This window comes from Somniosus microcephalus, chromosome 33 (genome assembly GCF_052327205.1).
Source record: "Somniosus microcephalus isolate GS21.2 chromosome 33, FLI_Smic_1.0, whole genome shotgun sequence".
In the NCBI taxonomy this organism is placed as follows: Eukaryota; Metazoa; Chordata; class Chondrichthyes; order Squaliformes; family Somniosidae; genus Somniosus; species Somniosus microcephalus.
In genome coordinates this window covers 3,864,943-3,877,402 of record NC_141019.1, presented here as the reverse complement: position 1 = coordinate 3,877,402, position 12,460 = coordinate 3,864,943, and the positions used below count along the sequence as shown (strand labels likewise).

At 46.0% G+C, this 12,460-nt stretch overlaps 1 protein-coding gene across 1 annotated transcript in view; it reads right to left on the bottom strand.

Annotated features, from left to right (window-relative positions):
* LOC147096938 (beta-1,4 N-acetylgalactosaminyltransferase 1-like) overlaps positions 1 to 12,460 on the bottom strand; it is a 184,254-nt gene that overhangs the window by 16,262 nt on the left and 155,532 nt on the right. Inside the window, exon 6 of the mRNA XM_085972516.1 lies at positions 10,383 to 10,563. Coding sequence (XP_085828642.1) covers positions 10,383 to 10,563 — 181 coding nt within the window. The remainder of the gene's footprint in view (positions 1 to 10,382; positions 10,564 to 12,460) is intronic.

Genomic DNA, 12,460 nt, shown 5'->3' with positions numbered 1-12,460 from the left:
GTGAGGATTATTTTTCTTTTTAAATGCTCAAAAAATTGCAATTAAAAGAGCAGAAAAATGCTCTTGCCTCCTGCTGTGCCTGAAAACCTGGCCGCAATGTTAAGAGGTCCCCGAACAAGCTCAATTGGAGGACACTCGCATTGGAGAGTCGGGAGCGTGGATGGAGGGTTTGATGGACAGACGTAAAAGATCCGAGGGGACTTGGGCGTATTGTAGTTACGCGAGTGAGTCACTTACGCCCAAATTTTCCATTCAGCAGGGCCAATGACTTGATGACTATTGTCATAAATCGCAACTTCTATAAGAAGTAACTCAGGAAGTACTACTGGTCGGCCAGCTGAGGGCGCCGTCCGAGGAGTATAAATACTCGGGCGTGGGCCCAACTTGGCCAGAGACAATCTGGAAACAGGAAGCTAGTGACTACTAACTAGACCTACATGTTTTGTTACAAGTCGATTAAAGCCTTGCTTTATGTTCAACCAAGTGCGTAGTGAGTCTTTATTACGTCAACTATCATCACTGACCAACAGCTGTAGCAAGAGAGGCCAAGAAGTCATCGACTGCACCCAAGTTTTCACTGTGCCCTATATGAATCAAGAGGCCTTTTCCTCTCTCTCTCTCAATATGCAGCTTGAACCAATGTGATCACAATGCCTTCACTTTAAGCCAATAACCCGTGTCATCTTTATTTGAAGGGGGAAGAGTGGAAAGATGGAAGGCAAAGGCTGCAGTCATGGTGCGGACACCAAGCAACCAGACCCAGACAGGGTAGAGCACAGGTACAATGGAACAAACATACTACAGCACTGGGGTCTTAAAAGAAGTACCTCACATGTCTAGACAGCTTTACAAATGGATCCCCCAGGGTTTCCAGAATAAGTGTCTGCTGCATGCCCCATGACTTCACCCTGAAAAAAGAGACCTTGACAATCATCAAGCTGGCAAACCCATAGCACAGTAAGAGGGTGAAAATGCCAATGAGGAATTAGCAGCGGAGGCTGGTGCAGCAGGCACCAATTCCAGGTGTCTTCCTACGTGTACAACAGTGGCTCCGTTTCTTAAACGGACAAAGCACATGGTACCAAGTAGCGGTGTGTAGCCCTCCAAATATTATCTGTTGTCATCTTATGCTGGGCTTCTGTTATATTGTAACCAATGACAAATAAATATTCAGCACTATGCTCTGGTCAAATGCAGGGCATTTATTTCCTCTATTGTGTGGTGTCTGAATGTTGGCAGCTCCAGTTGGCACAGTGCTGCCCGCTGGTGCTTGACTTCAGATGTGTGGTGCCTAACCTACCACTCCTTCTAAGTGGTTCTCTAGTGAAAATAGTAAATATGCTGGGTGGCCGCGGGGTTTCACTGACAGCCTGCTGGGATTGGGACGGCCATAGACTTCCTTGGGCAGGGCGCCCTTGCATGTGAGTCAGCCAGATCTGGGTCAGCAGAGGCTGACCATTGCTTGTCTGCATTCAGCCATCTCCTCCCATGCCTGGTTCACCAGGTACCTATGGGGCGGGGGTGGCCATCCGCTTCATAGATTGTGTCCCTCCTCTCCCTGGCTCCTTGCAGCAGGACTTGCAGCCCCTAGACCGTAAAGCTGGCTTCCTTCACTCTGTAACACCCAATTCTACAGCAATTTTGCACTGGTGTTTGCTGTGCCCAGTGCTATTTCAGGTGTTTAGCTGCCTCTTGATTCCAGCTCGCAGCTGGTTAGGAGTACCGTTTCTCTCTCTTCAATAACCGGCTTGCTGTGTACAAGATATAGCCCATCTTTTTGGAGCCACAAATTAATAACAACAAAATCATGCATAAACCAGCAGTCATTGTTTGTTGCAAGAAAAATATTAGTAGCCCACGATAAAACCCCCTGAAAATCCTGAAAAGATGTCAGCTGGGGCTCAGTGGGCAGCGCCCTCACCTCGGAGTCAGAAGGTTGTGGGTTCAAGTCCCACTCCAGGGACTTGAGCACAAAATCTAGGCTGGCACTCCAGTGCAGTGCTGAGGGAGTGCTGCACTGTCGGAGGTGCCGTGTTTCGGATGAGACCTTAAACCAAGTCCCCGTCTGCTCGCGAAGGTGGACGTAAAAGATCCCACGACACTATTTCGAAGAAGAGCAGGGGAGTTCTCCCCAGTGTCCTGGTCAATATTTATCCCTAAATCAACATCACTAAAAACAGATGATCAGGCCATTATCACATTGCTGTTTGTGGGAGCTTGCTGTGCACAAATTGGCTGCCGCGTTTCCCACATTACAACAGTGACTCCACTTCAAAAGTACTTCATTTGCTGTAAAGCGCTTTGGGACGTCCTGAAGTCGTGAAAGGCGCTATAGAAATGCAAGTCTTTCTTTTTTCTTTATCAACAGCTATTTTTTTCTTTTCTGTCATCTATCTATGTATCTATGATGGGAGGGAGGATTTCTTGAAAGCGTTACTGGGGAAAACCTGTACTCAGTTATATTTTAAATAATACAGGTTCTCACTACCCGATTTCCCCTGCCCCCTCCCCCCGCTGCCACCACCTCTGGCCCAAGCACCTGTATCTTTCTTCTCCATCTTGCCCTTTTCCCCTGTTCCCACCACCCACCCCACCCCCACATGCCGAGACCTCGAGAAGTTCCCCTTCCCACAGCCATCCCATCCTTGAGAAAATCCACCATCACCACACAGCCTGAACCCTTTCCCCGTAACTCCCCTCCCCCGAAAATACCACCCCCCCCGACCCAGCAAAATTCCTCACCGTGCTGTCACCCAACAGGACCCCTCTCCCACCCACAGTGTTCCCACTCACCAAGGTACCTCTCCCACTCTTCCCTGGCATTTTCCCCTCGTCTCCTGGGCTTTCTAAAAAGTAAAATCTAAAATGACCGACATCATTAAGCTAACCTTTAATAGTAATCAAGGCCAGTTCACGCAAATATCTACATAATCATACAAGTCGAGCCTGAATTATCACAAACACTTGCACAATACTCAGTCTTACTCAATCACTATGACCGGAATTTCAACCTGGAGGCGGGCCAGGAGCAGGGGGGTGCTAGAAAGCGGTGGGGAAACTCAGGAGAATGGGGAGGAAGAGGTTATGGGGGGGGGGTGTTGGGGGGTCTCCAATCACGGGGGTGAGTGAGGCAGGGACGCTGGATCCAGCAGTTAAGTGTAAAGGCACTTACCTCCTGGATCCAGCAGTCCTCACCTTCCATTTAGCTGGCGGGTTTCCTGAGGCCCGGGAAACCCGACCAGCCAGAGTTAAATTTGAAATGGTGGATCGCCATAAGGCGCGCCAGCCTCATTGCAATATTTAAATGGGCAACCCGCCTCCTGGGAGCAGTTTGGCTGCCCCGTCCCCCGTCCCACCACCGTTAAAACCGGAAGTGGGCGGGTTGGGGTCGGTGTTCAGTTTTTTTTTTTTTAACTCTAACCTCCCACCCGTCCCAAACCCACCCGTTTTTTGGGGTTAAAAATCCCTCCCTCTATATCAGTTTTACCTTACAATATTCTGTATGTAACATGGGACAAAACAGCATGAGCAATGCCACGGGACACCTATTAGTTAATATATTAAAATCCATCTGTATAGCATGCGCCATCACACACTTCCTGTGCTGATTCTGTGCCACTATTAATCATAGGCAAATTTATTCTACCTCACCTGATTGGGTCATTCCTCCCACAGGACTAACTCCCAGCTTGAGATGAGGAGAAACTTCTTCCCAAAACTGAGATGAGGAGAAACTTCTTCACTCAGAGGGTGGTAGGTTTGTGGAATTTGCTGCCCCAGAAAGCTGTGGAAGCTACATCATTAAATAAATTTAAAACAGAAATAGATAGTTTCCTAGAAGTAAAGGGAATTAAGGGTTACGGGGAGCGGGCAGGAAATTGGACATGAGTCTAGGTTCGGAATGGTCATGGCCCTGTGGGTAGTGGAGTGGGCCCAGGGGCCGTGTAGCCTGGTTCTGCTCCTACTGTGTTCTAATTCTGTGTTAGATTTCAGGAGATGGTTTTATTCCTGTTCCTGGCTGGGGTGGAGATCGCCTTTACAGAAGGTAAGTACTGTAGAAAATATAGGGACAAAGTGATCTCCTGGAAGAATTTCGATCGCCTTGATGGGTCGGAGAGGAATTTCCCAGATTTTTTTCTCCCAAATTGGCCATTGGGTCTTTTATCTGGTTTTTCGCCTCTCCCGGGAGGTCACATGGGTTCGGGTGGGATGGAGAGTGATAGAAGATTTGAGGTTAGGATCAGATCAGCCATGATCTTATTGAATGGCGGAGCAGGCTCGAGGGGCCGATTGGCCTACTCCTGCTCCTATTTCTTATGTTCTTATGTTCTTTGGTTCCCCCAAATCGCTTCCATTATCTCGAGAACTGCAGAAAACTTCAGAGAGTTAACAACAAACAAAACAGAACTGAACAGCTCTCAGCTTGGTGTAAATGTAGGACAATTTCAACTTTTTAAAGCAACGCTTCTGGCAATTGAGATCATTTCCATTTTCTACCTCCCGCACTCAACTGTGTTTCCTTCAGATGTAGAACGAGCTTAAAATGCGGTGCCATTCCTGCCATTCACTTCAAGCAAACAATGCCACCTTCTAGCCTTGAAGGAACACAATCTATCTTACATGGTTTGACTGTCCTTTCCTTGTAAAATAGCACATTCCCGGACATATATGAATGAAAGCAATTATATATAGATAGCTATATATACACACAACAACAACTTGTATTCATATAGCGCTTTAGCATAGAAAAACGTCCCGAGGTGCTTCGCAGGAGTATTATTAAGCAAAATCTGACACTGAGCCATGTAAGGAGGTATTAGGGCAGTGCTTGGTCAAAGAGGTAGGTTTTAAGGAGCGTCTTAAAGGAGGAGAGAGAGGCAGAGGTGGAGAGGTTTAGGGAGGGATTTCCAGAGCTTAGGGTCCAGGCAGCTGAAACCACGTATAAAAAGGTATACATTATGTATATATGTAAAAGCATGCGTTGTGTGTCACACTTGCACGTCATTGGCTCAAATTCTTTATGCATAAAGCAGCGATAAATCACAACTGAACAGGTGGGCAATGTACCAATCAAACCAGAGGAAAGCAAACAGATACCCTTCCCATAAGCAACTACTAAGGACATATGAAAACAAATAATCACGCTTGAACAATTAGTAAAATCTATCAATAATGGAATGGGGATTCAATCTAATCACCTCAAATATCTTTTGTAAATTGTTTTGGTCACCATCTAGGATTCTTCACCAACCTTACTACTGGAAATAAGGATTTATAACATAACAAGGACATTAAAAAGTGACAACATTTACAAGAAGCAATGAAACTTACCTAAATAATAGCAATTGATAATAGCCCAATAGCCCGTAATGATGTTTTCCATTGGAGACTGGAGCCTATGTGAGAAGCCTCAGTCTGGAAGCTGCCTGGCTTTCTAACCCTGTCATTGTCAGCTGAGGAGACTCAAGGTAGCAGGCTGCAGTTCCCAGCATACACCTGCGCTTGCAGCTTTCAGAAGTTTCTTAAGATTGACAGGAAGATAATTCAAAATGTGTGCCAGGACCTGCTGTTTGGACGCCCTGCCTCCTCCACTCCTGTGTAGCAATGGAAAATTACTGAGAAAACTGCCCCAGGGAAACCATTCTTGGGGGTAGCAAAAGTAGTTCGAATTGGTTTTTTTATATAAGAGATGTTTGCACTTGTGGGGAGACCAAAACTAGGGGCCATCAATATAAGATAGTCACTAATAAGTCCAATAGGGAATTCAGAAGAAACTTCTTTACCCAGAGAGTGGTGAGAATGTGGAACTCGCTACCACAGGGAGTGGTTGAGGCGAATAGCAGAGATACATTTAAGGGGAGGCTGGATAAACACATGAGGGAGAAAGGAATAGAAGGATATGTTGATAGGGTGAGATGAAGAGAACATAAGAAGTAGGAGCAGGAGAAGGACATACTGCCCCTCGGGCCTGCTCCGCCATTCAATAGGATCATGGCTGATCCGAACCTAGACTCGCGTCCACTTCCCTGCCCGCTCCCCATAACCCCTAATTCCCTTATCAGCTAGAAACATAGAAGATAGGAGCAGGAGTAGGCCATTCGGCCCTTCGAGCCTGCTCCGCCATTCAATGAAATCATAGCTGATCATCCAAATTCAGTACCCTGTCCCTGCCTTCTCCCCATATCCCTTGATCCCTTTAGCCTTAAGAAATATATCCAACTCTTTTTTGAATATATTTAATGAACTGGCCTCCACCGCCCTCTGTGGCAGAGAATTCCACAGGTTCACCACTCTCTGGGTGAAGAAATTCCTCCTCATTTCAGTCCTAAATGGCTTACCCCTTATCCTTAGACTATGACCCCTGGTTCTGGACTCCCCGGCCATCATAAACATCCTTCCTGCATCTAGTCTGTCCAGGCCTGACAGAATTTTATAAGTTTCGATGAGATCCCCTCTCAATCTTCTAAACTCCAGTGAGCATAAGCCCAATCGACACAATCTCTCCTCATACGTCATTCCTGCCATCCCAGGTATCAGCCTGGTGAATCTTCGCTGCACTCCTTCCATGGCAAGAACGTCCTTCCTCAGGTAAGGCGACCAAAACTGCACACAGTACTCAAGGTGCGGTCTCACCAAGGCCCTGTACAACTGTAGCAAGACATCCTTGCTCCTGTACTCGAACCCTCTTGCTACGAAGGCCAACATACCATTTGCCTTCTTAACCGCCTGCTGCACCTGCATGCTTACCTTCAGCGACTGGTGCACAAGAACACCCAGGTCTCTTTGCACTTCCCCTTCTCCCAATCTATTGCCATTCAAATAATAATCTGGAAACTGTCCATCTCCGTTTTAAATTTATTTAATGTCGCAGCTTCCACAGCTCTCTGAGGTAGCAAATTCCATAGATTTACTACCCTCTGAGTGAAGAAGTTTCTCCTCATCTCAGTTTTGAAAGGGCAGCCCCTTATTCTAAGATTATGCCCCCTAGTTCTAGTCTCACCCATCAGTGGAAACATCCTCACCGCATCCACCCGATCAAGCCCCCTCACAATCTTATATGTTTCGATAAGATCGCCTCTCATTCTTCTGAATTCCAATGAGTAGAGTCCCAACCTACTCAACCTTTCCTCATAAGTCAACCCCCTCATCTCCGGAATCAACCGAGTGAAACTCCTCTGAACTGCCTCGAGAGCAAGTATATCCTTTCTTAAATATGGAAGCCAAAACTGTACGCAGTATTCCAGGTGTGGCCTCACCAGTACCCTGTATAACTGAAGCAAGACTTCCCTGCTTTTATACTCCAACCCCCTTGCAATAAAAGCCAAGATTCCATTGGCCTTCCTGATCACCTGCTGTACCTGCATACTAACCTTCTGTGTTTCATGCACCAGGACCCCCAGATCCCTTTGTACTATAGCACTTTGCAGTTTCTCTCCATTTAGATAATAACTTGCTCTTTGATTTTTTCTGCCAAAGTGCATAACCTCACACTTTCCAACATTATATTCCATCTGCCAAATTTCTGCCCACTCACTTAGCCTGTCTATGTCCTTTTGCAGGTTTTTTATGTCCTCCTCACTCACTGCTTTCCCTCCCATCTTTGTATCGTCGGCAAACTTGGATACGTTGCACTCGGTCCCTTCCTCCAAATCATTAATATAGATTGTAAAGAGTTGGGGTCCCAGCACTGACCCCTGCGAAACACCACTAGTCGCTGATTGCCAACCCGAGAATGAACCATTTATCCCAACTCTCTGTTTTCTGTTAGATAGCCAATCTTCCACCCATGCCAGTATATTACACCCAATCCCATGATTTTTTATCTTGTGCAGTAATCTTTTGTGTGGCACCTTGTCAAATGCCTTTTGGAAGTCCAAATACACCACATCCACTGGTTCCCCTTTATCCACCCTGTTTGTTACGTCCTCAAAGAATTCAAGCAAATTTGTCAAACATGACTTCCCCTTCATAAAACCATGCTGACTCTGTCCTATTAAATTATGCTTATCCAAATGTCCTGTTACTGCTTCCTTAATAATGGACTCCAACATTTTACCAACCACAGATGTTAGGCTAACTGGTCTATAGTTTCCAGCCTTTTGTCTACTTCCCTTTTTAAATAAGGGCGTTACATTAGCAGTTTTCCAAACTGCTGGGACCTTTCCTGAATCCAGGGAGTTTTGGAAAATTACCACCAATGCATCCACAATCCCTACCGCTACTTCTCTCAAGACCCTAGGATGTAAGCCATCAGGTCCAGGGGATTTATCCACCTTTAGTCCCATTATCTTACCGAGTACCACCTCCTTAGTGATTTTAATCGTGTTTAACTCCTCCCCTCCTATAGCCCCCTGTTTGTCCAGTGTTGGGATATTTTTAGTGTCCTCTACTGTAAAGACTGATACAAAATATTTGTTCAGCGTTTTTGCCATCTCCATGTTCCTCACCACTAGTTTCCCGGTCCCATCCTCTAAGGGAGCAACATTCACTTTAGCCACCCTTTCTCTTTTTATATAACTGTAGAAACTCTTGCTATCTGTTTTTATATTTTTTGCTAGTTTACTTTCATAATCTATCTTCCCTTTCTTAATTAATCTTTTAGTTATTCTTTGCTGGCTTTTAAATGCTTCCCAATCTTCTATCCTCCCACTAGATTTGGCTACTTTATATGCCCTTGTTTTCAGTCGAATACTATCCTTAATTTCTTTACTTAGCCACGGATGGCTGTCTTTTCTTTTATGCCCCTTTTTCCTCAGTGGAATATATTTTTCTTGAAAGTTGTGATATATCTCTTTGAAAGTACAGCACTGCTCATGTACCGTCTTACACTTTAATCTATTTTCCCAGTCCACTTTAGTCAACTCTGCTCTCATACCTTCATAGTCTCCTTTATTTAAGCTTAGCACGCTTGTTTGAGATCCAACTCTCTCACCCTCCAACTGAATTTGGAATTCAACCATGTTATGGTCACTCATTCCAAGGGGATCCTTTACTAGGACATTTTTTATTAATCCTGTCTCATTACACAGGACCAGATCTAAGATTGCCTGCCCCCTGGTTGGTTCAGTAACATACTGCTCAAGGAACCCGTCCCTAATGCACTCTATGAACTCTTCCTCAAGGCTGCCCTGCCCAATTTGATTTGTCCAGTCAATATGAAAGTTAAAATCCCCCATGATTATAGCTGTTCCCTTATTACAAGCCCCAACTATTTCCTGATTTATACTCCGACCAACAGAGGTGCAACTGTTAGGAGGCCTATAGACTATGCCTACTAGTGACTTTTTCCCCTTATTATTCCTTATTTCCACCCAAACTGTTTCACTATCCTGATCCTTTGACCCAATATCATTTCTCACTATTGCAGTGATTCCATCCTTTATTAACATAGCCACCCCACCTCCCTTTCCTTCTTGTCTGTCCTTCCTAATTGTCAAATACCCCTGGATGTTTAGTTCCCAGTCATGGTCACCTTGCAGCCATGTTTCTGTAATGGCCACCAGATCATACCCATGTGTAGTTATTTGTACCGTCAACTCGTCTATTTTATTATGAATGCTGCGTGCATTCAGATAAAGAACTTTTAAATATGTTTTGTGACAATTTATTCCTGCTTTTACCCCCTTTACTACTTTACCTTTATCTTTATACATTCTGTCCCTTCCTGACACGCTCTGGTTTTTAATTCCCCCACTGCTACCTTGCTCTATTGCCTTCTCCGCTGACATTTTTATTTTTTGCTCTCCTGAAATTAGTTTAAAGCCCTCTCTACAGCCCTAGTTATTCGATTCGCCAGGATTCCAGTCCAGAGGGGTGGGAGGAGGTTCGTGTGGAGCATAAACACTAGCATAGACCAGTTGGGCCGAATGGCCTGTTTCTGTGCTGTAGACTCGATGTAATTCTATGTAACAAGGCATGAGCTCGCCAACTTTTCCTGAGGTAATGTTGATAGCAGAAACAAGTCTAGCATGCACCTATAACACCTCAGAAACCACACTTCAAAAGTATTAAAAAAGAGAAGGCGAGTCACTTTATGCTGGTTATCTAGCCTTGATACCCTGGCCTCTCCCTAAGGGCAGGAGCCAGTGATATACAAGCAACAATGATCTTCTACTTAACCTCAGAATGTGCCTACTTAAGCCATGTCCCCACCTTAGCAGGGCCCTTAAAGGGACAGGCCATGTTAAGCACAGCTCCAGCTTAGCAGTTAAGCATCGCAACTGTGCTCTAGACCACAGACTACTTGTAAGCAATGTCACAGGAGATAAGCTAAGATAATTATAATATCACTGGTCCTACAACCTCCCTTGTGCTCTTATTTATACAACATGATTCATTACTTCGCTCCCCCTGTCGTGTTACTCCGTGATCAAGATACGCACCTGTGTCGGCCGTGTTGGGGTTGAAGACGGTGTTGGTGTAGGTGACAAACTGGAGCTGGCGGTTCAGGTTGTCCACTTGCGAGCTCGAGAGAGACAGGTGCATCTCCCCTTCACCTTCGATCATCACCTCATCGACCTCTGCTGCCACATCAAAGGTTCCCAAATTCGCCGTTAGATTGACCTGTAAAATATGAGACCGTTTGAATAAAGTGGAAACTGAGGCAGAGTGCATCTGAACAGTTGTGTGCCGCATCTCAGATTGGCATCCTGTGGGTTGACTCCTGTGATTCGCCACAAGTTGAGCTCCAGCTCTCCATCGTGCCCTGAAGGAGGGAGGAAATGCCAGGCCGAGACCCCTCCCAGGCCCTTTGGTGGACCTCTTGGTGACTGGTTTCAAAGCGGCATTAATGGAAAGCCGTGAGGCCCCATCTCCTCTTGGCCTGGAATAATGTGCGGCAGGGATACCCAAACAAGGAAGAGGAGAAAAATAGTTGCGTTTCGAGCCTGCCCTCGAGGAGTTGCGATTGTATCATGAGCCATGTGATACCATCAATTGATATCGTTAATAGTCTTGCAACTAGTGTGCATTTGTCACGTCACACCCTTTGAAGGTGTCACACCTGAAAGTGTCACATCATGCCTCAGAGCATCACACCTCAAAACGTCACATGTCCGTTGGGCAAAAATGAGTGATTGGGCAGATAATCCCCGATTCAACCAATGTCCACAGTGTGAGGGCTGGATCTAGCGAACTGCGAGCGAGGTCGGTGGTGGCTTTGGAGCAGAAAATCCTGGCTCTAGGCTGATGACAACCTTGACCTACGGTCTCTGGATTTAGGTGAGAGGGTTTAACCCTGGGGTTTGACCCTAGCGCTTGATCCTGAGGTTTGACTCTAGCATTTGACCCCGAGGTGTGACTGTAGGGTTTGACCCTGCAGTTTGACCCTGGGGTTTGACCCTGCAGTTTGACCCTGGGGTATGACCCTAGGGTTTGACCCTGAGGTGTGACTGTAGGGTTTGACCCCGAGGTGTGACACTAGGGTTTAACCCTGGTGTTTGACCCTGGGGCTTGACCCTGGGGCTTGACCCTGGGGCTTGACTCTAGGGTTTGACCCTGCAGTTTGACCCCGGGGTATGACCCTGCAGTTTGACCCCAAGGTGTGACTCTAGGGTTTGACCCTGGGGTGTGACACTAGGGTCTGACCCTGGTGCTTGACCCTGGGGTGTGACCCTGAGGTTTGACCCTGAGGTTTGACTCTAGGGTTTGACCCTGAGGTGTGACTCTAGGGTTTGACCCTGAAGTTTGACCCTGGGGTTTGACCCTGGGGTGTGACCCTGCCTGGGGGACAGTCCACACTCCATATCAGGCAAACAGAAAATCCACCAATGTGAATCTCTCAGTAGCTCAGTTTGAAGTCCCCATAAAACACGGGGAATGAGTTTCCATGGCAGTCGGACACCCAGCTACCCAAACAAAAATCATTCCAGTGGTGATAAAGGGGGTTATTTCTACAGTTATCCAGAGCAAGTGGTTTGGGGACACAATTTCACACAGCTTCAGAAATATAACTACAATCGATGCAACGTGAATATTAAAAAGCTCATCTAAGCTTCCTTCTATGTTTAACATTAGGAAAAGGGCTGCCACATTTGCTTACATAACAACTCACACTGCACTTCAAAGTAATGTATGTGCTTTGAGATGTCTCAGAGACATGTGATAAGATGCTGTATAAAGACAAGGGCCCTGTATAAAGACATTGCGGGTGTAATGACGGCGAAACTGTCAGCGCTCGTCGTCATTACTGTATAAAACTGACAGCAACTTCTGGAGTCCGCACATGCGCAGTTAAATACGGAAATCCAGAAGTAGCTGTCAGTGATACCCTGCTCCTCCACAGGGAGCCGTGTTGCAGTCTTTGCAGATGCAATCAACACAGAATCAGTGAATTGTTGTGAACTTCAACGTCTATGCACTATTCTTGCTGTAAAAACCATTGAAAAAGTTAGGCCTTGTTTAATGAGGTGTAACTGAGTTTTTTAGAGGCGTACTATGTCATAATTACTGCTGAACAACC